The sequence below is a fragment of the Sylvia atricapilla genome, chromosome 3 (genome assembly GCF_009819655.1).
Source record: "Sylvia atricapilla isolate bSylAtr1 chromosome 3, bSylAtr1.pri, whole genome shotgun sequence".
Lineage (NCBI taxonomy): Eukaryota > Metazoa > Chordata > Aves > Passeriformes > Sylviidae > Sylvia > Sylvia atricapilla.
The window spans coordinates 110,676,811-110,697,434 of record NC_089142.1 but is presented as its reverse complement, the minus strand read 5'-3'; the positions used below and the strand labels follow the sequence as shown (position 1 = coordinate 110,697,434).

Below are 20,624 nucleotides of genomic sequence, written 5' to 3'. Positions count from 1 at the left end.
ACCTTGGGAGGTGCTCTGATCCTGCCCCGGAGAGGTGGACACTGCCAGCACCAGCACTGAGTACAAGGGCTGTGAATTGCTGACACTGTAAATCCAACAGTGCCTTTTTTTTTTTTTTTTTTTTTTTTTAATATCCAAACAAGGTAGCTGAAAGGGGGTGGATTTCAGCCATAGCATGTCTCTGTCATGAATATTAATACTGAGGTAATGAAATCAGATGACGAGGAATTCTAGGACAGGGAGATGGTTTCCACATCATTGAATCTGCTCCTCAGTTAGCAGAGAAACCCTTTCCTAAATATGTGGAGCTGCCAGGTAGTTGCAGGAGGGCTTAGAGTACCCTTTGCACAATCCTTGTTTTCATTTCCCATTTTCAGTAATCTTTATTGAAAGATTATTTAGTTGTCGCCGCAGTGTGCTGGGTGTGGATTTGAATGACCAAAATCTGATTCGATGTGCAATTAAATTCCTGCCAGCACAGTGCAGGAATCTCAAAGGTCTTTTCCAGCCTAATTAATTCTGTGATTCTGGAAGAGCAGCATAACAAATGGAGTTTGTTGAAGATGGATATACCTGAACCAAACTCTTGTTGCCACACATCAAAGTATCCCTACACCCAATGTGCTGAATTCTCTGCCCAGGAAAACTGTTGGCAGCTTTCCCTCATTTATACCCTCAGTGTTTAAAAAAATGTGCCTTGGTATGTGGCTCCCAAGGATTCTGGAGACCTCTGTTAGGAACATGAATACCAAAGCGGGAAGTATTGCTGGTCACAGAATCCAGGGGGAAGTTGGCATTATCACCAAGTCACGTTTTTCCATTTTCTGGCCATGAAGATGTAAGGACTGCCTCAGAGCAGCCTCCTGTCCAGCTCTTGGGTCTCCCATTCCGTCTTTGCCTCAAGTACTCCTCTGCTGGATAAAATCCCTTCCGCCTGCCATATTGGGCTTGTTACTCCAGCTCCTATGAACAAGTAGAAAAGTAGGTTTTAACCTCTGGATTTTTGCCTTCTGTGGGGTTCTCATCCCTTTTCCAGGGATCTAATAAGTCTGTAGAGAACCTCAGACTTTAAGATGTTCTCCAGTGCAGTCCCACAGCTGCCTGTGAGTTGTAAACCTCAAAAAACACCAAACCGAAACAAAAACCAACCAACCAAAACCCACAAAACCAAAACCCAACCAAACGAATAAAAACCAAACCAGAAAACACCCCACAAAAAAATGCCAAAAAACCCAAACAAACAAACCACCCCACAAAAAACCCAACCAAAACCAAACCAAACAAAGAAACAAAAAACAACAAAAAACAAAACCCAAAAAACCAAAAAAAAAAAAACAAAACCAAAAAAAACCCACCCAAAAACCCAAGAACTAACCCAGAGAGAAAAAGGAAAATATCATAATTTAACATATCCTCACCCATTCTAAAACAGCAGAGGATAATCTGGTTTAAAGAATATTATGAATCCCTTGCCAGACTGAGACCAGGAACAGTCATGTAAAAATGGATAAAACCAATGCACAAATATGCCTTTGGCAGCAACGTAAGTGTCTGATAAAGTTTGACATAACCCCAAAATATCTCCCTGCTTCAAGAGCGTGGCTGTCAAAAGAAAAAGAGATCAACTACGTAAATATTGATGTTCTCTTACAACATGTTAGAGTGACAGATGTGGAGAGAGGATGAATTGTTACTGAATTTCCCTAAGAGCAAAATATTTCTGTGCCTCTAATAGTTCAGAAAATAGTTTTATTTCAGCCCTGGAATGAAGCACCACATCATGAATCATGTTCTCAATGATGTTAAAAGCACAGGAAGCTCAAGGAGGGAAGCTCATTTGGTAGTAACCCATTCCTGGGAATGGGAATTTTTTCCAATTGTTACACCCTTAGCAATGCCTCCCAAAGGAAGATGGGAAGGAGTAGAGATCGTGTAACTAAGGGGCCCACAGGGGTCAAAACTGGCAGTAATGACATGAGCCAGCAACTGTCCTGTTTGCACAGGTTGTTCCAGGGCAGAGGAGATGGATCATACAGGTCTCCTCATAAACACTTTCAGGTGCAACTTTGGTTGGGTTGAAGTTTGGTGACAGTGTTTCACTTCATGTGTTTTCAATTTCTCCATCTCCTATGTCCTTGACTGACTTTTCTGCTCGTTTTTGCTCTGAGCTCATAACATCCCAGCATCAATATATTAACAGATCCTGAAATATTTATGTGTCTAGTCTATGTGTCAAGAAGATTCACATACATTAGGATTTGCTTGCTCAAGCCTTTCATAGATGACCCAATTTTCCCTTTTAATCAGGTTACAAGAGGAGATTTAAGTAACTGCTTCACACTTTAGAAGGGTTAAGAGGCACAGATTCCAGACCAAATCCTCAGCTGGTAGGAGCTGGTATTGGGAAGTTGAGAATGGAGGCTGAGCTGTGTGATTTGAGGCAGCAGGGATCTCTGCTCTGGACTCCCAACAGACAAGGGAAGGAATAAAACTAAGAGGGCAGACATTGCCAAGAGATGCGTGTTCTCTGAGGAGATAAGGAATGCTCAGCCAGGAAATCACAGAAGGCCTGGAGGTGAAGAGAATCCAGGGGGGAATTGCACAGAGGGAACTGGTGGGCACAGCTGGGCAGCTGGACTCGAGCATGAAGCCCAAACCCGTGCTGACACTGCAGTGAACTTGTAACCAGGGAACTTGGAACTGGCCAGAGGGAGTGCTGGGTCCATCCCCTCTGACAAGATTGGTGCTGAGGAGTCATCTCAGGTGGAAAACAGCAGAGGGAAGGGTTGGGGTGTGCTGGGAGGTGGTGCCTGTGCTGAAGGCAGTGATGGTGAGGGAGCTCCCGCAGCTCCTCCCAGGAATGCCTGTGCTGGGAAGGAGCTGATTTGGTGGGAGGGCCCCTGTCGTAGACAGTTAATTGAATAAGCAGTTCATCTCCTAAGTGCTCATCTGAGCTGGGCTCAGAGGCTCTCCAGAGATGCACCCATCACTAACTATGAAAATCCTCACGCAACAGAGCCTGCAGAACCTCAGATTACCTCTTTCTCTTTCATTGCACAAAGCTATTTTTAATCCAGTGCCTGGCTGGGCATTAATAATATTTGACAAATTACTATGTGTTGTCTTCATGTTGTGTAAATTCCCATGCATATTTTAGCCTATTGCAGTCTCATCAGAGTGTGACACCTTATTGCTCCTGTTTTACGAGGAGGCTGCAGTAGTGATGAGATATCAGAGGAAATTCATGCCCAAATTCATCTGTCAATTTAAACCAGTGAACAGCTGTGTTGTCAATGCAGCTTTGCAGGGCTGGATCAGCACTGCCCCAATACCCATGGATTCTATGCTATCAATCATCAATATTGCTAATTATATGGCAATGTGATGGGAATTGACGTCGCAGAGGAAGTTGAGTGGGTCACTGAGTTAGGAACGGGCACATGTGGAATTCCACCTACATACAAAGAGGTGCAAAAGTCGCAGCAGTTTTTCTGCACCTTTATTCTTACACTTGAGTGCTGCATTCCTAGACATGTCTCTCTCTTAGATCCAGGACTTTAAGAGCAGCAATTCTACGTGACCCAAGAAATGTTTGATAGTAAAGCTCATGGGGGCTTTTAGTGCCGGATCAGGGATCCCTTCTTCTTGGGAGCAGGCTGGGAGTGACTCACGTTCTTCACAGTGCAGCAAAGGCTGTGCTCGTGGAGGACAGTGAACGCTGAGCAGAGCAAGAACAGTTTGCTCTTTGTGCAGTTCTGAGGGCAGAGCAGGGCAGGGGCAGCATGTCCCTGGTGTGTGGGGGAGAGGAGGACACACCGTGAACTGCGCTGTGCCCCAGTTGGTCCTGCTGTCAACCAGCTGGGGACCTCCCGGGCCCTGGGGACACACAGCTGCTGCCCAGCCCAGCCCCAGCTGTGGCAGGATGGCCTGGCAGGAGCTGAGGTAGATGCCACGAGCTGCTGTGCTGCCCGGGGAGACTGTGTGTGCCCGGGGAGACTGTGTGTGCCCCCGGGACAATGTGAGGGGTCCTTGTGACCCTGGTTGCCTGCACAGCACCATCTGCTCTCCCTGGACTCTGCAGTGCTGACCCGGTGGGATACTGCATTACCCCTGTGGAGCGTTTCCAAGTGGCGGTGGGTTGGAAGAACTCAAGCCTGCGTTGTATTTCCGTGAGATTCCTCGGGTCTAAGAAGGGACCGCCTTAAGGTGCTTCTGATTCGGAATCAGAAGCAACAAGGAATTGATCAATTCCACAGTCTCAGGGTTGTTTGCTCTGCCCTGGAAGGAGCAGAGTGGGATGTTCCTTGGAGATTTGAGAAGAGGTCATCTGTTGTGAGTACAAGCGAGAATGCGGCGCAGGCTCAGGCACTGGCGAACGCAAGCAGATCTCTGTGGATAATACGAGTTTTTTTTTTCTGTTTGATTTTTTAGAATCAACCTTGTCCTATGTTAGGCAGCTGGAGGCCAGAGTAAGACAGCTGGAGGAGGAAAATCGCATGCTGCCCCAGGTGGGTGACAGCCCCGCGGGGGTGCTGGGCTGCAGAGGGACCAGAGCCCTTGTCCTTCTGCCTTTGAACACTCACACAACCAAAGGCTCTCCCCTCTGTTTGCTGTGGTTGACTAGGGGATTCATTTAAGGACGTGACAATGCTTTCGTTAATTTTTTTTTCCTTTGCAGGCTTTGATACCTTGTTAAGAAAATTTCCTGGAAGCTGCTACTTCTAATTAATTAGTTAATTAATTAATTAACGGCTTGGGAATCACGGTGAACTGACCCTGTGCGTTCTGGTTTTATTCCAAGAGGTTCTCGTTGAAATGTCAACTACTTTTTATAGCTAGCCAAAATATTTTGTTCTAAAAGTGCAAACATTTTAAGTAATAATTGGGTTATCTTATTTTAAATACTTCAAGGAATATATTAACTACATTAATGCAAGACTGAAATTCAATTGAATAAATAAGCAAATGTGATGTTAGATGTTTTCCTAACATGTTTTTAAGAATGAAAAATTTAAAAGTCTGGTACAAATGAATCAAAGACACTTGTAATTTTCATATATGCACATACTTACTAGAACATATTTCTCTTATATTTCATTAAATAATCCTTAGAAAAATCCAACAGGTCTTCAAATGAAGTTGCCCACTGGAAAAGAAAAGAAGTTGGATTTTGTTTAAATTGGACACTAGTCATTGGTCTGATGAGGAAAACTGCTTTTTGTTGGACTTAGTACCATTGTTTGACTCTAAAATCCAAGGTAACAGTGATGTAGTAAGAACTAAAGTCCACTGGCTCAGATTTATTGCCCTTTTCTTAAGGCAGATATTAAGTGTGGTGGCTTTTCCCCTCACCTTTCATGTGACAGTTGGAAGGGCCTCTGCAGCTCTTTGCTTGGTGACCTTGGGCACTTTGCTTCCCTATAGCCGAATTTCTGGATCTGGAAAAGAAGGACAAGAAGAAATGTCTGCTCATTAACATGTAAACAGTTCTCAGCAGCAAACACAAAGGTTGATCCTCAGTGATAACAAATATTATTTTCTTTTCAAGAATGGTTCTCAGGGCAAATGTTAACAAACCCACCCAAAAATACTGTGGGGTTTGTCTTGAGTCTGGAACAACACCGGGAGATAAACTGTGCAGAACATTCTTCTGGGCCAGATCTTGAGAAGTGTTTTATGTTTGACTTGTCTGGGTTTGAGGCACTGAGGCAGAACCCACAAAAAGCATTCCCAAATCTTACCAAAGCCTGGAACACCCACACTGTCTGCGTTGAGTTCAGTGACAGTACCTTGGCTGGGGTGCCAAACTAGAGAGTAGTGCCTGTGGAAACAGCCCAGCACCTAGGCCTGTAGCTGTTGGAAAAACCATTGAAACAAAATATGCTGAGGGTGGGGTTTGGAAGGGGAAGAGCAATGTGAGCAAGCCTGGAAACTACTTTTTGTTTTCAAATAGCCAGGTCAGTTTGTCTTACTTTGTGGTTTTGCTGGCACAAGGATCCGTGGTAGAGTTCTGAAAAATCTCCTCATATCTCTGGGTACTTCATTCTAAGACTTAATGAGTGGCAAGAGTTCACGTTTCCTGGCAAATTTTACTCTTCCTCCTGTTGGAAGACATGGCTTTGGGGAGAGGAAGGAAGTGTAGACACTGAGCTTATTGTAACTTTGTGCTAATCACCTCAGTGTTATGTTTGCCTGAGTTTGTTTTGAGGATTTGTTGTTCCTGTGGGTCCCACCTAGGACGTGCTCACCTGGTGATCAGGGGGATCAGGCCCTGTCACAAAGACAAGGATGCAGGATGGAAATGTATCAACTCCTGGCACTGGTTTGATTCCATATAATGGGAGCAATGGGAGTTTGTTGGGCAGGAAACCAAGCCAAGTGCTTTTGACAAGTAAACTGAAAATCTACAACAAGCTCTGCAACTGATGAAGGTTTTTGGCACAGCCTTTACTCAGCCCTTACTCACTCCTGCCTTAAAATTTCAGGATTGCCTCAGTGAGAGATGCCTTTTGCTTTTTGGATAACTGCTCCCTGATGGGGTGCTGGAGCTCTGGGAAGGTTTGGGAATTGCAGGATTGCACTTAGGAGAGAGGTGACAACTCATAGTCGTGAGTGTGACACCTCTGCTGTGTCTGCTGAAGAGCCCTGGCCTTGTCTCAGGCTTTTTTTTCTCTCTTCCTGCCACTTTTTTCTTCTTTTTCCTCTCTGCTTTCAATATCCTTTCTTCTCCCCCTTTCCTGCTTATGTGTCACTCATGGAAATGCACTGACACGTTTGTTGACACCTCTCCAGACAAATCATTCTGTTCCTCTGTCACTTAGATGTGGTTCTTTTCCAATTTCTTTTGCTTTGCTTGTCTCCCTCCGTATGTATTAGTTTTCTTTTCAAAACCCCACAGACCTCTAGTGTAAAGGTTTTATTAATGTTTAGTGGCAAGAGCATTTCCAAAGCAAATGGTTGTAAGTGCTGCCATCACTGTTCAAATGGAACCTGAGTTTCAGCTCACTCTGCTGTACCAAAGGGCTGCTCTGTCCAGGGAATTGCAGTACCACCACTGAGTCAATATTTTAGTTTGATCAGGTAATAGAAAAGGTATAAAAACGGGAATATTCACTTAATGTCTCTCGCTGTGCTGCACAGTGGTTGAGAAGGTAGCTCAGAGCATAGGAGGGGGTTTCAGAGTTACAAGGAGCTGTAGGTTGCAAGTTTGGTGAGAGCTGTTCTTTGGTTGTTGTTTGCCTTCTCTCCAATAACAAGAAATGGTCCAGACCCTTTCAGTTTCTGGCCACAAACAGGACTTTTGAGCAAGAAAGCAGATACTTCCCAAGATTTATGGTCTTCTGTTGGGAATGCCAGATTCTGCTGGCTGTGGTGGAGCCCAGGGGTGAGCAGCCTGCACTTGTGTTCCTCAAACACTCCTGTGGGCAAGGCTGTGTGACAGCAGGGTCTGGGGGCTGCAGGGCCTGAGCAAGAACATTTCTGGTTTGCTGGCTGGAGTTCAGGCCAGAGCAGTTCCCCGTGGGGCAGGAGCAGGAGCAGCACATGGGCTCTGGCAGTGCCTTCCACTGACTCAAAGTGCTCATGGAACTGCAGCACCCCTGGGGATTGGGCTGTGCAGATCACACTGAAAAGGCAAAATGCCTCATCAGCAGTGCTCTGACCACACACAACATGTTGACCCTGGCAGGAGGCCAGGTGCCCACCAAAGGTGCTCCAGCACTCCCTTCCTCAGCTGGCCAGGGGGAGAAAACACCGCAGAAGGTTCCTGGGTTGAGATAAGGACAGGGATAGATCACTCCCCAGTTACTGTCATGGGCAGAACAGACTTGACCTGGAGAAATCAGTTTAATTCATTAACGCTCTAATCAGAGTAGGATAATGAGAAATAGAAGCTAAATCTTAAACCACCTTCTCCTCACCCCTCCCTTCTTCCCTGGCTCAGCTTTGCTCCTGATTTTCTCTCTCTCCTCCCCATCAGCAGCGCAGGGTGGACAAGGCATTTTTTCCTCCTCTTAAACATGTAGCTCATCTGCACTGAGCTGCAGGGCTGAGAACTGGGAAGCCATCCCTAAGGCCTCCCCATTACTAAAACCCTAAATCTTCCCCTGCCGCTCAGATCTTGTCACACCAGTCCACTACACCAGGATGTAACACCTGGGCTGTCGTAATGAAGATACTCAGTAATAATTAATAAAATACCTAGGGATCAAAGGTTGGATTTGGATCCCAGCTGCAACTCCCTGGGCTGTGACAGCTCTGTTATGTCAGCGAGTAACTTCAGAGGCCTGGAAAGAGCAGTGTCCTCCCAGACTTGCTGTGGTGCATGACTGCTCCCTGTGCCTTATGCTGGGGGAAGCCAGGAAAGGATCTGGCATCCACACGTCAATTAGCTGAAGATATCCCCGAGTTTTTGTAGGGGTGGTATTTCAGGGCTGATCAGCTCAGCAGAAACATTGGAAATGTGGACATCTGTCATATAATGACAGCGAATGCATTTGCAAAAGACAAACCTGGCAAGTCACCCAATTTAAATTGCTTCAGTTCTTATTTGTTTCACGGGAGGAGGAGACTTTTCCCCTTCCAGCTCTTTGTCCTTGTAATTCAGCTTTCCCTTTCGGTGAAGGGGAGGGGAAGCACTGCCAGGGTGCTGCAGACAAAGCTCCAGTGGGGCTGGAGTTGGGAAGTGAGCTCCTGGCTCCCGCAGCACAGGACCAGGAGGCAGCTCTGGAGCCCTTCTGCTCCCTGGGCTCTGCTGTCCCTGTTTCCTCATTCTTGCCTTTCCAAGGTCCTTCTCTATCTTTTGCTGTATTTCTTTCGCTTGCACTGTTGCTTCAGGCTCTTTTTTGGGAGGTTTACATCCTTGTTAGTCCATTCCAGTCCTGGTATGTTAAACTGGGAAATGGAAGGCGTGACTCTTAAGTACGCATTAGTTTATTTTTAAGCTCTTTCAAAATTTCCATTTCCTTTTTTCTTCCCTTTTCATTAGATTATCACTTTTTATTTCAACCCATTTCCAAATCTTTCAAAAAGCTTTCGCTGAGACCTGTGTTTTTTATTTCCCCCCTTCGTGACATTTTTAAAATTTTAAATCTAATTAGAAGATGGGGACTATTGGGTTAGTGTTTTTTTCCTAAACTCTGTGTCACTCGCAGTCCCACAGTGTTTGTCTCCTCCCTTCCTTAGCACGTGGAATAGGGAATCCTTCAACCAAAATGTAATTAAAAGCCGTTGAACACACTGATGTTTCCTAATTATGTCATCAAATATTTGCTGAAAGAAAGTGAACCAAGGGCATCCACCCACCCAGTCGTTTCATGTGCTCCAATACCACAGTCAATTAAAAGGCCGTTAATGAAGGGCTGCAGTTCCCAGCAGTCGAGGGTCTGGGCAGAGTGTCCACTGTGTTTGGCAGGGGAGGGCTGGAAGACAAGAGCTCATGAGCTTCAGGTTACCAAGACACAAATTCCAGAAAGACTTGGTGTACTGAGAGTTGCAGTTCTCAGAGGACAGACTGTTTTTTTTTCCAGTTATAACTCTAAAAGTCTGGAATTACTTTGTTCTGAGAATTTTCTAGTAGACTCTACATTATCTTCTAGATTTTACATGTGTGGCCTCTGAGGTTTGGCACTACCACAGCCCAGGACCTTTTTCTCCTGCCTGCTCATTATCAAATGAGGTTTCTGAAGGGCCTACTGGGAATGGCTGTTTCTGAGGAGGTGTAGCCAGAAATGTTTTTGCCCACTCAGAAATCTGAGCGTGCCTCCCATCCACTGTGAGAGTGTGTGGATTTTGGCAGCAATATCTTGAAGAGGTTTCTGCTGAGGTCTTTGAGGACAGGTGAAAAAACTGCAGTGTTTGAAGGTTGTGTATTTTAATTGACGGGAATGTTCCCTAAAAAAAGTCACTGTTTTCTTTAACGTGTTATTAATCCAGCAGAGCAACATGCTGCAGTGACTGCATTCTGGTTTTCCTTTCTCCTGCCTGTTTGAAACAAGCTGACAAACATGGTCTGTGTTTGCTTCTAGCTGTACAGGGGAATTGAGGGCTGGGGAAATCAGGGAAAAAAAGCTTTGAAAATCAGGTAGTGATTGAACTGGCATGGTAGGTACCCAGCAGGAAGGATCTGCTTCTCAGGAAACCACTTGCCTCTGGGATGAGAGGCTGCTGCAGAACGAGGTAGGGCTTGGATGGTGAGTGAAGGGAGCAGTGCCCAGCAGGCAGGAAAATCCTGCTCTCTTGGGAGCTTTGATGAGGGGACTGTGAGTGTCCCTGGGGCAGCCATGGACTGCTTTTCCCTTCCTGGATGTCCCTGCATGCCAGGCACCTCCGGAGGGGCTGGCACACGGACTCCCCCAGACTGAGCTGGACACTGGGCTAGGCACTGCAGTGCTTTTCATTCACGACTGTCCTTATCAACAATACAGATGGAAAAAAGGAAGCTTTCTACTGACTTAAGTAGAAAAGCTCATGATTAATTCTCTCCAACACAGTCCGCCCTGTTCTACACAGGGTCTTTATTCTGACCCTGACCAGGGTACAGTGCAGGGCTTGCCTCTGGCGCTGTGGGAAAACGGCCTGAGTAGTAACATTTTGCAGTTAGTGTGAGTGAAATGCTGAATTTCCATTCATCTGGGCTTTTTGTTAGGTGATATTACAGGGCTGAGTCAGATTTCCTGTTCTTTCTATTCACCAGAGTCACGTTTTGGCATTAGATATTTTGTAGATTTACTCCTAACAGCAAATAGATCTGCTCATTCAGGGATTCTTACTCTTGTGGAAAGCCATGCACAGGATATAGTGTGGGTTTTACCTGCTCTCTGCAGTGGGATGACCTGCACAGAAATCCCTTTTAGACTCAGAAGAGGCCATGTGCACGCTCCTGTACTTGGGCACAAGGGCTGGCTGGCTGTGCAGGATGAGCAAAAAAGTAAATTATTTCTCAGGTGCTGATGATATACAGTGCTTTTTATTCACAATTACTCCAGATGTTTAAAGTTGATAAAGATTTCAGCACGACAGAGCTATGACTTCATCCCTCCTGTCTGATTTGGATCCACATCCACAGTTTGTTACTGGGTAAGAAATGAAAAGATCTGTCACACAGAATACTACTTCCAGTGGCTGGATGCAGGCTCTGTGTGGAGCCAGGGAAGAGGAGCAAGGGAGCAGATTTCTCTTCCCACCCTCGAGGTGCTGCTCAGGATCCAGTTGTACTCAGTGACAGTGGACTCAGCGCAAGGACACCGAGGCCAGGTTTTGGTGAAAGCTGAAATGTGTCCGTGCTCCCCCTGGGAAGAAGCAGCAGCTGTGCCAGAGGCTCTGCAGACCTCAATTCCTCATCCCCCAAGGCCCTGTGTGTTCAGACACCACCCCTTTGGCAAAGTGCCTTTTCCTCCTGCTTTGCTCCACTGCCTCAGGAACTCCTAACACAGTGCTGGAGAGTCTCCAGCTCACAGGGCCCATGCTCAGGCTGGGCATCCCCATCACCCCATGGAATAAGCCTCCTCCAAGGGAGGCAGAAGCTTCACTGCCTCAGTGGAGTGGCCTCACCTGACATGAGAAGTCCCTGAGCTGAGGAAGGACCTTCAGGGCTGCAAAATCTGCCATACTTTTTAAGGAGAGCTTATGTCTCTTGTCAAGGACGGAGGGAGGAAGGAGAAGGATGTCCAGAGGGAAAATAGTAATTTTCAATCTCCTACCAACATGTGCTGGCTGCTTGAAGCAGTGTATTCACAAGTTTCTCATTCTCATGAAAGGAGACAAAAATGTGCTACATATGGCAGGGAAGAGGCTGTGGAACACAACTGCCTGAAGGAGGGCTTGAACCACTTGAGAGCTGCACCACTTGCAGGAAGTTTGACTTTTGTTGAGTTCAGGAGGCTTTATATGTGTAGTCCATACTCATTTTCTCAGTATTTTAATGGCAATATTTCTATTCAATATTTTCTATTCAAAACTGACAAAAATCTTTGCTGCCTCTGGAGTTAGTAGAGAAACAGAATACTTTTACTGATAAAAGCTCCAAAGCTGACTGACTGAATTTATCCTAACCCAGACTTGTTACAATCTGCTTTATTACCCCTTCAACTTCCATTTCCTTCTCGAAGTACAGCATGAAGTCTGGTCACTCACTAACAGATCTATAAATCCTTCCCAAGGCAAAATAAGTCCTAAACCCGCTCCATAGCTCACAGCAAACTGGTCCTGGTCATTGCTGGGGAGGACTACAGGATGCTGCCCTGCAGAGCTCTGAGTGTGTGCTGCTGTTGTCTGGTTGTGAGATCCATTAGTGCCCACTCTAATGGATTACATGGATCCGGTGCTTGGCAGGAGGACAAGTTTTTTGTGGATGAAATGAGGTTTCAGATCCAGGCCTAAAGCATCTTTTCTGTGGATTTTGCATATGCAGCTTTTTTTTTTTTTTTAGTTTTTTTTTAGGTTTTTTTTGTTTGTTTTTTTTTTTTTTTTTTTTTAAATATGTGAGGTCCAGTCCTGCAGATGACTGTGGGGGTCAAGTCAATGTTTTGGGTGGCTGGGAGGGTCCTCTCTGCCTCTTGGTGCTGCTCTGGACCTTCACCATTGCTTACAATGGCCTCAGCATATCCCAAGAGCATTAGGAACTTTATTTGGACTGGGTTACTTTCCAATGAATTTTTCAGTTATGCTGGATCTGTGAAGTTCAGCCTCATGTCTTTGCTCTGTGCCCTTTTTCTCCCACGCCTACCTTCATCTTTCCTATTGTTTCGATTAGAGACACCCCCAAAAACTGTGCACTGTGCACTGTGCTTGCTCAGCAGGGCAAATGACTGCACATGGGGCACTGGTCCTCATCAGAGGCTCTTTCCACTGTCATTGTTTTTTCTTCAGAAACGCATTTCCCACACATTCCAGCAGGAATTACCGCTACATTATTTATTAATGTTTCCTACGGTGTTTGTTACTCTTTAAGGGAGGAAAGTTCCATTTCTCAGTCTTTGCTTCTTTGTATTTCTCAATTTATTTATTTTTTTTTACACCGAGTTCTGCGTGAGGAACGAAAGGGAAGAGCAGGGCAGGTTGAGAACAGCTCAGGAGCAGGGCTGGGGCAGTCCCTGCGGCTGCAGCACTCACATTGCTGCCCACGGATGCAGCAGGGGTATTTTTAGCACTCCTCCAGAGCCGACTGCTTGCTCAGGTTACCTCACCCCAGGAGATGCTTCACATTCTGCAGAGTTTGAGGTGACTGTGTTGGAAGAGTTTAGGTAGCTTGCATCTTTTTAGCAGTGTCCTGAAGAGCCCTTCCAGGTGTCCACTGGGAGGACAAAGCCCCTGAGGCTGTCACTGCTGGGGACAAGTTGACATCTCTCAGGCCAAGGGGGCCATGCCCTTGCCTGGAGGAGCTGGAGACAGGGAAGGAGGGAGCTGGCAGCCCGGAGCTCCTGGCTCCTTCTTTGGTCGGCTGCAGCTCAGCTGGTGTTGCAAACCTCGCCAGCAATGTCCAAAAACGTCAGTTCCCTTGAAGGAATAACCTCCAGAATTGCGGAGATAAAATTAGACCTTCTCAAAACCTTGCTCTGAGGTGGAAGTTCTCTCTCTAAACTGTAGGGCTTCCGTGAGGTGATGTACACACATAAGAAATTTTGTAACTATGTCTTGATTTTCCAGGGAGATGCCCTTGAGGGCCAGAGCGTTTGGGTGACACTCCGCAGTGCCACCCTCTGCCTCGTGTGGCCCTTGGTTACTGTGACACAGAAGGAGGGGGGCTTTGGAGTAACGCTCATCTTCAGGGCTTCTCAGCCTTTTGCCAAAGAGCAATACGTAACTGACATCTGTTTCAATCGGTGACCGAGCCTTCTGTGTGTTAAATAGTGTTTAATTTTTTGCGAAGGATGCCGTTAGGATGCCAGGAGGGGCGGAGGGGAGTCACTGCCCTGCACACGAGCCAGCCAACATCAGTGGACATGGCTCAGCCTCTCAGCAGTCTGACTCAGTGGTAAATGCTCTGAAGGTAACGCTGCTCCTCTGGTACAGTCCATGCGAAACATCCTGTCTGTCCCTCAACACGTGTGTATTGTCCTGGCAACATCCCTGTGGGCACCGCTGCAATGTTACCATCATGAGTGGGGTTGTATTTGTTTGTCACTCATCACATCTGTGGACTGAGTGTTTCCTGGGCAGGGTCCAGCCCTCACAGCCGTGAGGATTCCAGCCCTAACTGCTGTCCATGTTACATGTGTAGTTTTTCTTTGGAGCTGGAAGTTTTGCTGAATAAGGAGGTCTTTCATCGAGTATGCTTGCTTGTGCTCCAGTGGAATAGCAGGGATTCCTGTAATGTGTGCAGAGAGAAAGACTTGAATGCAGAGATAAAGCCAAGGCAGGCAGTACATTTGTGTTAAAAGTAGCAAAGCCCGCAATCCCGAGGTCAGTGTTGAAGCTCCCTTGGGAACAGATGTGTTTTACCCTGAAGTCAGGGCTGGATTGCAAAGGACTGTGTGGCATTGATACACAGCAGTTGACACAAGTAATCAGAGGGTAGTTTCGAGTTCTCCCTTCTGTCAGCAGTAAAACTGTTGCAATTAAAGAAATTTAGAAGGCCTTACAAGATTCCAAGGTTTATGAGGGGATGTGAGACAGGTGGCTGAGTTCACTGTCCCACTGCAGCACAGGCACCACAACACTGGTGTCCCTGTTCCTCTGGAGGGGAATAAACCTGAGGGAGAGCTGAGCAGAGTGAGGACTGTGTATTCCTCTCTCACTGGCTCACTCGTGGTTGTTTGGGGCTTTGGGCACCTCTTCTCTCCTATGCTTCACTCATTTCTAACCTGCTTTTGGTTAACCGGGCTTTTCCCCCACCTGTACAGGTGTTGCAGGGATATACTTGGAGGGGGAAGGTGTGCTTTCATTCTGGAAGGGATGTCTGTAGACATTTGCTCTGGTTTTGAGCTCAGCAGTGCTGTTGACTCGCCTGGAAATCCGACTTCCTGCGCATATATTTCACCTGCTGATGCCTGGAAAATAAAGCTATGGCGGGTAATTTTGTCAAGAGATCATGTGTCATTATGGAAAAAAAAAGCCTTTTGTAGTTCTCTTAAAAATCCCCCTTGGCAAAGGCTCTTCCCTGAAGAGAGCATTTAACAAGATGCTTTTGACAACCTGTAATAACAGCTGGTCTGTGTAAGTGAAATATTGGAACAACAGCTGACACTTTGCTTGCTGAAATGGATTGATAAGAAATACACAGAGTTTAGTTCAATATGATGTGAAGGCTGAGCTTTAAGTTCACCAGGAGGTACTGCAGGAATTGATAAAAATGAAGTGTTGTATCCAGATGGAGAGTGAGCTCTCAGCTCCCAGACTGCCCAACTTCCCCATCTCCAGTCAGGGGGCAGACCCTGATTTTTCCCAGAGTGGACACATGGGTTTGGTCCCACTTTCTGGGGAATGCACACTCTGCAGAATCAGGTGCAGGAGGAAGAACAAGCCAGCATCAGGAGCCTGCTTTTCTGTACAAATTTGGCAACTTGGAATTCCTGACACAAAGAAATAGTCTCTGTTATAAAACCTTATTGTTCGTGCAACCCACTTGTGCACATCAAGAAATCTAAAGAGCAGGAATGTGTTTTAAAGGGGCCTTTCTATTAAAAAACAAAGGAGGGAGTTGTTAAAATAGTGCTGTTGTTTCTCTGGCTTCGAAAAAAAACAAAACAAAACAAAACAAAAAAACCAAAAAAATATTTTAAAATTTGCCTAGGATGTCCTGCTGGTGGAGGAAGTGGAGAACAAGAGCAGAGCTTTGCCATGCAGCTGATTGTCCAAGGCTCTTCCATGAGCTGCCCCAGCAGGCAGGATGGTTGGAAGAAGCTGCTTATGTGTGTCCCCATGTCTGGGCCACTTGTATCTGACCACGCTGCATGTGGTGCTCCACACACACTGGCTTTGCACTGAGGCAGCTGGAAAAATGTGCAGTGTGAGTTTAAGGTGTTTAATTTTATATTCCGTATTGAGCCTGGAAACACCTGAAGATCCAGAGTGATCTTTGTTTAAATGCTGACAGTGTGCCCTTGAAGATTTTATATGGAAATTAAGTCAATTGCTGTTTCTGTAATGCAATTACTGTTTCATTAGGAACACTGTAGTGTTAACATGTGCATTAGTATTGATCAGAAAAATCTATGTGTATGATATATCTAGGATAAAGTACTGTATGACTCAGCTGACCTGAATTTATCCTTCATAAGAATAAAACTTGGCAGGTGTGATGAAGCCTGACAGCCTCGGTTGCCCCACCTGAACAATGGCCCTTTTGCATTTTTCTCTGCTATTCCTTCACAATTTATGGATAAAACCCCTAGTTTGTAAGTCATACATATTTAATAGTTATCCATAAAAATTCTTGTGATGTAAGTAATGCCACTTCTAAAATGCTCAATTTGACATTATCACTTCATTTGTGTAAATCTCAAATAAATACTTGTATCCCACCTTGTCCCTTTGTTCCCCAGCCATTCAGAGCTCTGCTGCTGGCATTGAAATGCTCCCTGTTCCTCTGACTTTTGTAATCTGTGCCTGATTCGACTATTGATGTGTTATTATACTTTTTAAATAGTTGGTTATTTCCTTTCTGGTTTTGTCTTCTCTTACACCCACTCGGTCCACGTTAAAAGCACAGTGGATTTGTGATGAACTAATTATAATGTTTCTTTTCTTTTGCATTCTCCTTGCAGTTCCTGCCAGGCTGTAACTCAGTGTTTAGCTGCAGCCTGATGCACTGTGGGTGTTTCACAGGAAACATTTGCCATGGCATCGTTTTGCCTGTGAAAACAGTGGAACGATGACAAGTTTCATTTTGAGCTCCAGAATTCGGATGCACGGTGTTGATTGGTACCAAAATGCAATCTGGTACCAAAATACTGCAAAACCCAAAATACGGATGTGTCATTCATGCTGTAGGGATTTTGTGGTGGTATAGGATCAGGCTGGTGTTTTATTAAGATAACAGAGGTGGGAATTCTCTCCTCAGGATGTATGCGTGGGATTGGTGCCTCCCCATCAGCAATGTACTTGGGAATTGTTTTGCTTTATTAATAAGCTTGTAGTGCCTTTTGAGGATGTAGCCACGTGTAGCAGCAGGTTTAGAGGTAGTTCATGGTCTGTTAGTGAGCATGGGGGTAATTCCAAAGCACAGGAATGTCTGGAGGGGTGGTATTCATTATTTTTCTCAGGTTCCTGGGAAGTTTTGTTTGCAATTCCCTTGGGAAGACAGGCCAAGGGGAGGTGAGATACACCCGCTGGGATTAGGGGTGTAGCTGGACAGGAGGGCTCAGGGAGCTGAGATTTCCATGGGTATTTCCTTCTGCTCATGGAGTCCCCCAGGGCTGGAATGCTGCTGCAGGCAGCAGATGTAATGGCTCTCACCTGCAGCTGGGTGCAGGCTCCTGCCTGCCTTCCAGGGACATTCCTGCATCCTGCCACTTCTGTGTTGGAAGTAAGCTAAAAAGGGATCTCCATGGCGGCATCATGAGCCTCACAGCTCCTTGAGCTGAGGTTTCTGCTGAAATTTGGAAGGATTTTGAGTGACATTTTGACCCCAGCTTTTCACTTGTGCTTAGGACATAGGCTCCCTTGTATGGATTTGTCCCTTCCTAGCAAGCAGGAGTCACTCATTCAGCTGGAAATAAAGGACTTTGGGAAGTGTCACCTCCTGGTTTATTACTGTGTCAGCATTAGCTGCATGGTAAATATTGTCTTAATATCTATTGACAAGAAAAATTGTTGAAAGTCATGGGTAGGTGCAATGTGCCTTCTCACAAAAGCTGTCCAGGAGACCTTCCTCTTTGCTAGTATTAAGTTAGGAAAATCAGGAACCAGAGGTTGGAAAGAATAGTCAGATCTGAGCTGGCTGTGCCACAGACACCCAATGTGGGAGGTGTCACTGAACCCCCATTTTTCATGCTCTCACCACTGCAGTGTGTTGCTGCACAGCAAACGTGCCTAAAGCACACATGTTTTTTATCATGGTGACTTGGGATTTCTGGCTGCAAGATTTTGGTCATATGGCAAGTTTGCAGGGTTTGGGTCATGCCCACCCATTGGAATTAAAGACAGCTGCCTTTTAAAGACTTGACTTTGTCAGGCCCTGTGCTTTAACACTGTAGTCATGTTGCATCCAGTCTAAAGTATTTCTGGTTTTTTTTGCTTACACTCAGATTTTCTTCAGCAAAGGCTCAGAGAAAGTGGGTTATTTTCCTATTTCTTGCACAGAATCACAGTAGGACCTTGGGTTTGTTCTGCCTTTGCTCGTCAGTTATAGGAACTACCTTTTCAGGATGTCAGCTTCCCAGGATCCAGCTCCTTTGTCTTTATTCAGTGCCAGCTAATGCAGTGTCTGTTCACTGCTGGACTTTAGGCACTGGTAAAATACAAATAATGAGTGATGACAATGGAAAACAGCTTTTACCTTTCTTGGCAGTCATATTGCTCTTGGCCTGGGGATTAGTGGGTGATATAGTAGCAGTTCCAAAAAAAACCAATCTGAAATTGCGATACAATTTATAGGAATCACCGTTCTTGTCTCTAGTGGTCCCTGAGAGGCCTGAGGACGTGACACAAGCTACTGCTCTTGTGCTCAGATCCCATCAACCTTTCCATAAATCATGATAAAATACTTCCCTGAATGTTGGGGTGTATCACTTCTCGGCTTTTTTAATCCCAGTATTGTAACAGAGCGTTTAGCAAAGTGTAGCACAGTGAGTGCAGGCACAATTCCTCTGACCTCAAGGAAGAACTAGTGGAGTAAACAACTTCTAATGCCTCTCTTGATTTTAAGAGAACAAGTAAATCCTTTGAAATAGATAACTGCTCTGTGGTTTTTAAACTGGAGATGTTTATTCACCTCTGAATGGATCTTTGCGCTTCTGAATCACATTCTGCAAGAGTTGTGGTTGGGAAAATCGTCGGAACAGAGTTTCTGTTGAGGTCCACAAACACCCTCAGTCTTTTGTGTGAAGCATCAAATGTCCCAGTGATGCACGTGCCAGTCCATGTGTCCCTGTTTTTAATCATTTTTACCTGGCAGCATGTGCTTTCTGTGTTCAGAAGGAATGTTATGTCCTAGAGACAGCGTGTGCTCCTGTCGTGTGTCCCTGCCGTGTGTCCTAGCTGTGCTGCATGGCGTGTGGCATTCCAGATGCATGTCCATAGGAGCACCCGTCCTCCTTTACCGGGGATAACGAGCTCTCTTTCCATCCCTCCCTCTAGGTTGTGTGGAGGAAACTTGGAGATGCTGCAGGGTCGTGCCCTGGAATTAGACAACACTTGTCAGGAAACCAGTACAAAGGACCCATGTAAGAGGCCCCGAGCGTGTCCTCTCTCTGAAGAGCACAGTGAACTGCCCAGGAGAGGGGAAGAGCCGCCTGCGCCCGCTGCAATTCCCAGCTGACAACGAACGGGGGGTCTGCACTGCGAGAGACTGCTGGAAAAGGGGCACGTTCTGCACAGGGGGCTGGCGGGGAGCCGTGTGGCAGTGTCCCCCCATCCTGCTGTTCCAATATCCCAGCTAATGAAGCGCTGCACCCTCACTGCGACACTCCACCCTTAGCAGCACTGAGGTATTGCCACCCTAACCAAAAAGATATTTGGGATTCTGCAGGCGTTACGCAAAATAAGTTTTATTTTTGGTTAGTTGTAGTGAATCTCTGATAGGTCTGAATGAGTTTTCCACTGGATTTAAGAGAGGTTTCTCAGCAGACTGGAGAGACACTGATAAACTGTGCCTTTGGTCTCCGCGGGCTTGAGAAAGTCGCTTCTTAGTAACTCACACTTCAGTCTGTAAAGGATCCGTTAATGGTGCTTAGGCAATTTCCAGGTGATTTTTTTTTTGCTTTGGTAGAATACCTGCCTTTGGAGGTGCTAAAAGACCATAAAGTCCTAACCAGCCAGTAGTGTAGCATAACTACAGTACTTGTAGTGATCCACAATTTCTTTCTAAATGAAAGTCAAGATAGCTTTCTTTTCGATTCGCTTTGATGCACATCTTCTGAAGAGGTGTAAGGTGTTTAATGAACGGCTCTTTAATGAATGGAATACTTAGGCATCACTATTACAGGTCTCAAGTCAGGATTTCCATCAGAATTTATTTTGGAAAGTATTTTCCGATAGTCAGGATGCTAATTTCTACTGTTTAATTTAGAGACATGCTGGTTTGTTTAACAAGAGCCTACAAGGATCTAAAAGATTGCACTGCATTATAAAAAAAAAAAGCTTTTCTTGCCACTGTAGCATTCTTTCAAAGAAAAAGATTTTATTATCCTCAGAGCATGTCTTTCATTATTATGAGGCAGAAAGCTCTTGTTCAGATTGCCTGAGATTTGACCAGATGGCACCCTAGATGTGCTTAGTTTATTTTTATCTCTGTGTATGATCCTAGTTGTGTGTATTGAATTACAACGATAGATATTTTGTGTATATCTTAAAGCAATGATAGTTTCATGTATGAATGTGCAACAGGCTTGTGACTGAATGCTGTTGCTTAACTTTTTACCATAGCTGAGTATCAAAAAGACTAATAAAAAATGATTTAATAAATAAATAGGAATGCAACAATTCCTGGTTTGTTCTTGGTTACTAAGATTTGAGCCAAAGTCAGA

General features: G+C 45.4%; 1 protein-coding gene across 3 annotated transcripts in view; it reads left to right on the top strand.

Moving 5' to 3' along the window:
* Positions 1-19,415, top strand: part of CCDC85A (coiled-coil domain containing 85A) — a 68,818-nt gene extending 49,403 nt beyond the window's left edge. The window contains exons 3-5 of one of the 3 annotated variants that reach the window (XM_066316590.1): positions 4,432-4,508; positions 13,868-13,987; positions 19,237-19,415. In XM_066316590.1, coding sequence (XP_066172687.1) covers positions 4,432-4,508; positions 13,868-13,987; positions 19,237-19,326 — 287 coding nt within the window. In that variant the 3' untranslated portion in view covers positions 19,327-19,415. The remainder of the gene's footprint in view (positions 1-4,431; positions 4,509-13,867; positions 13,988-19,236) is intronic. The other 2 variants (XM_066316589.1, XM_066316586.1) reach the window with 2 other exon arrangements.
* The last annotated feature ends 1,209 nt before the right edge of the window (positions 19,416-20,624 follow it).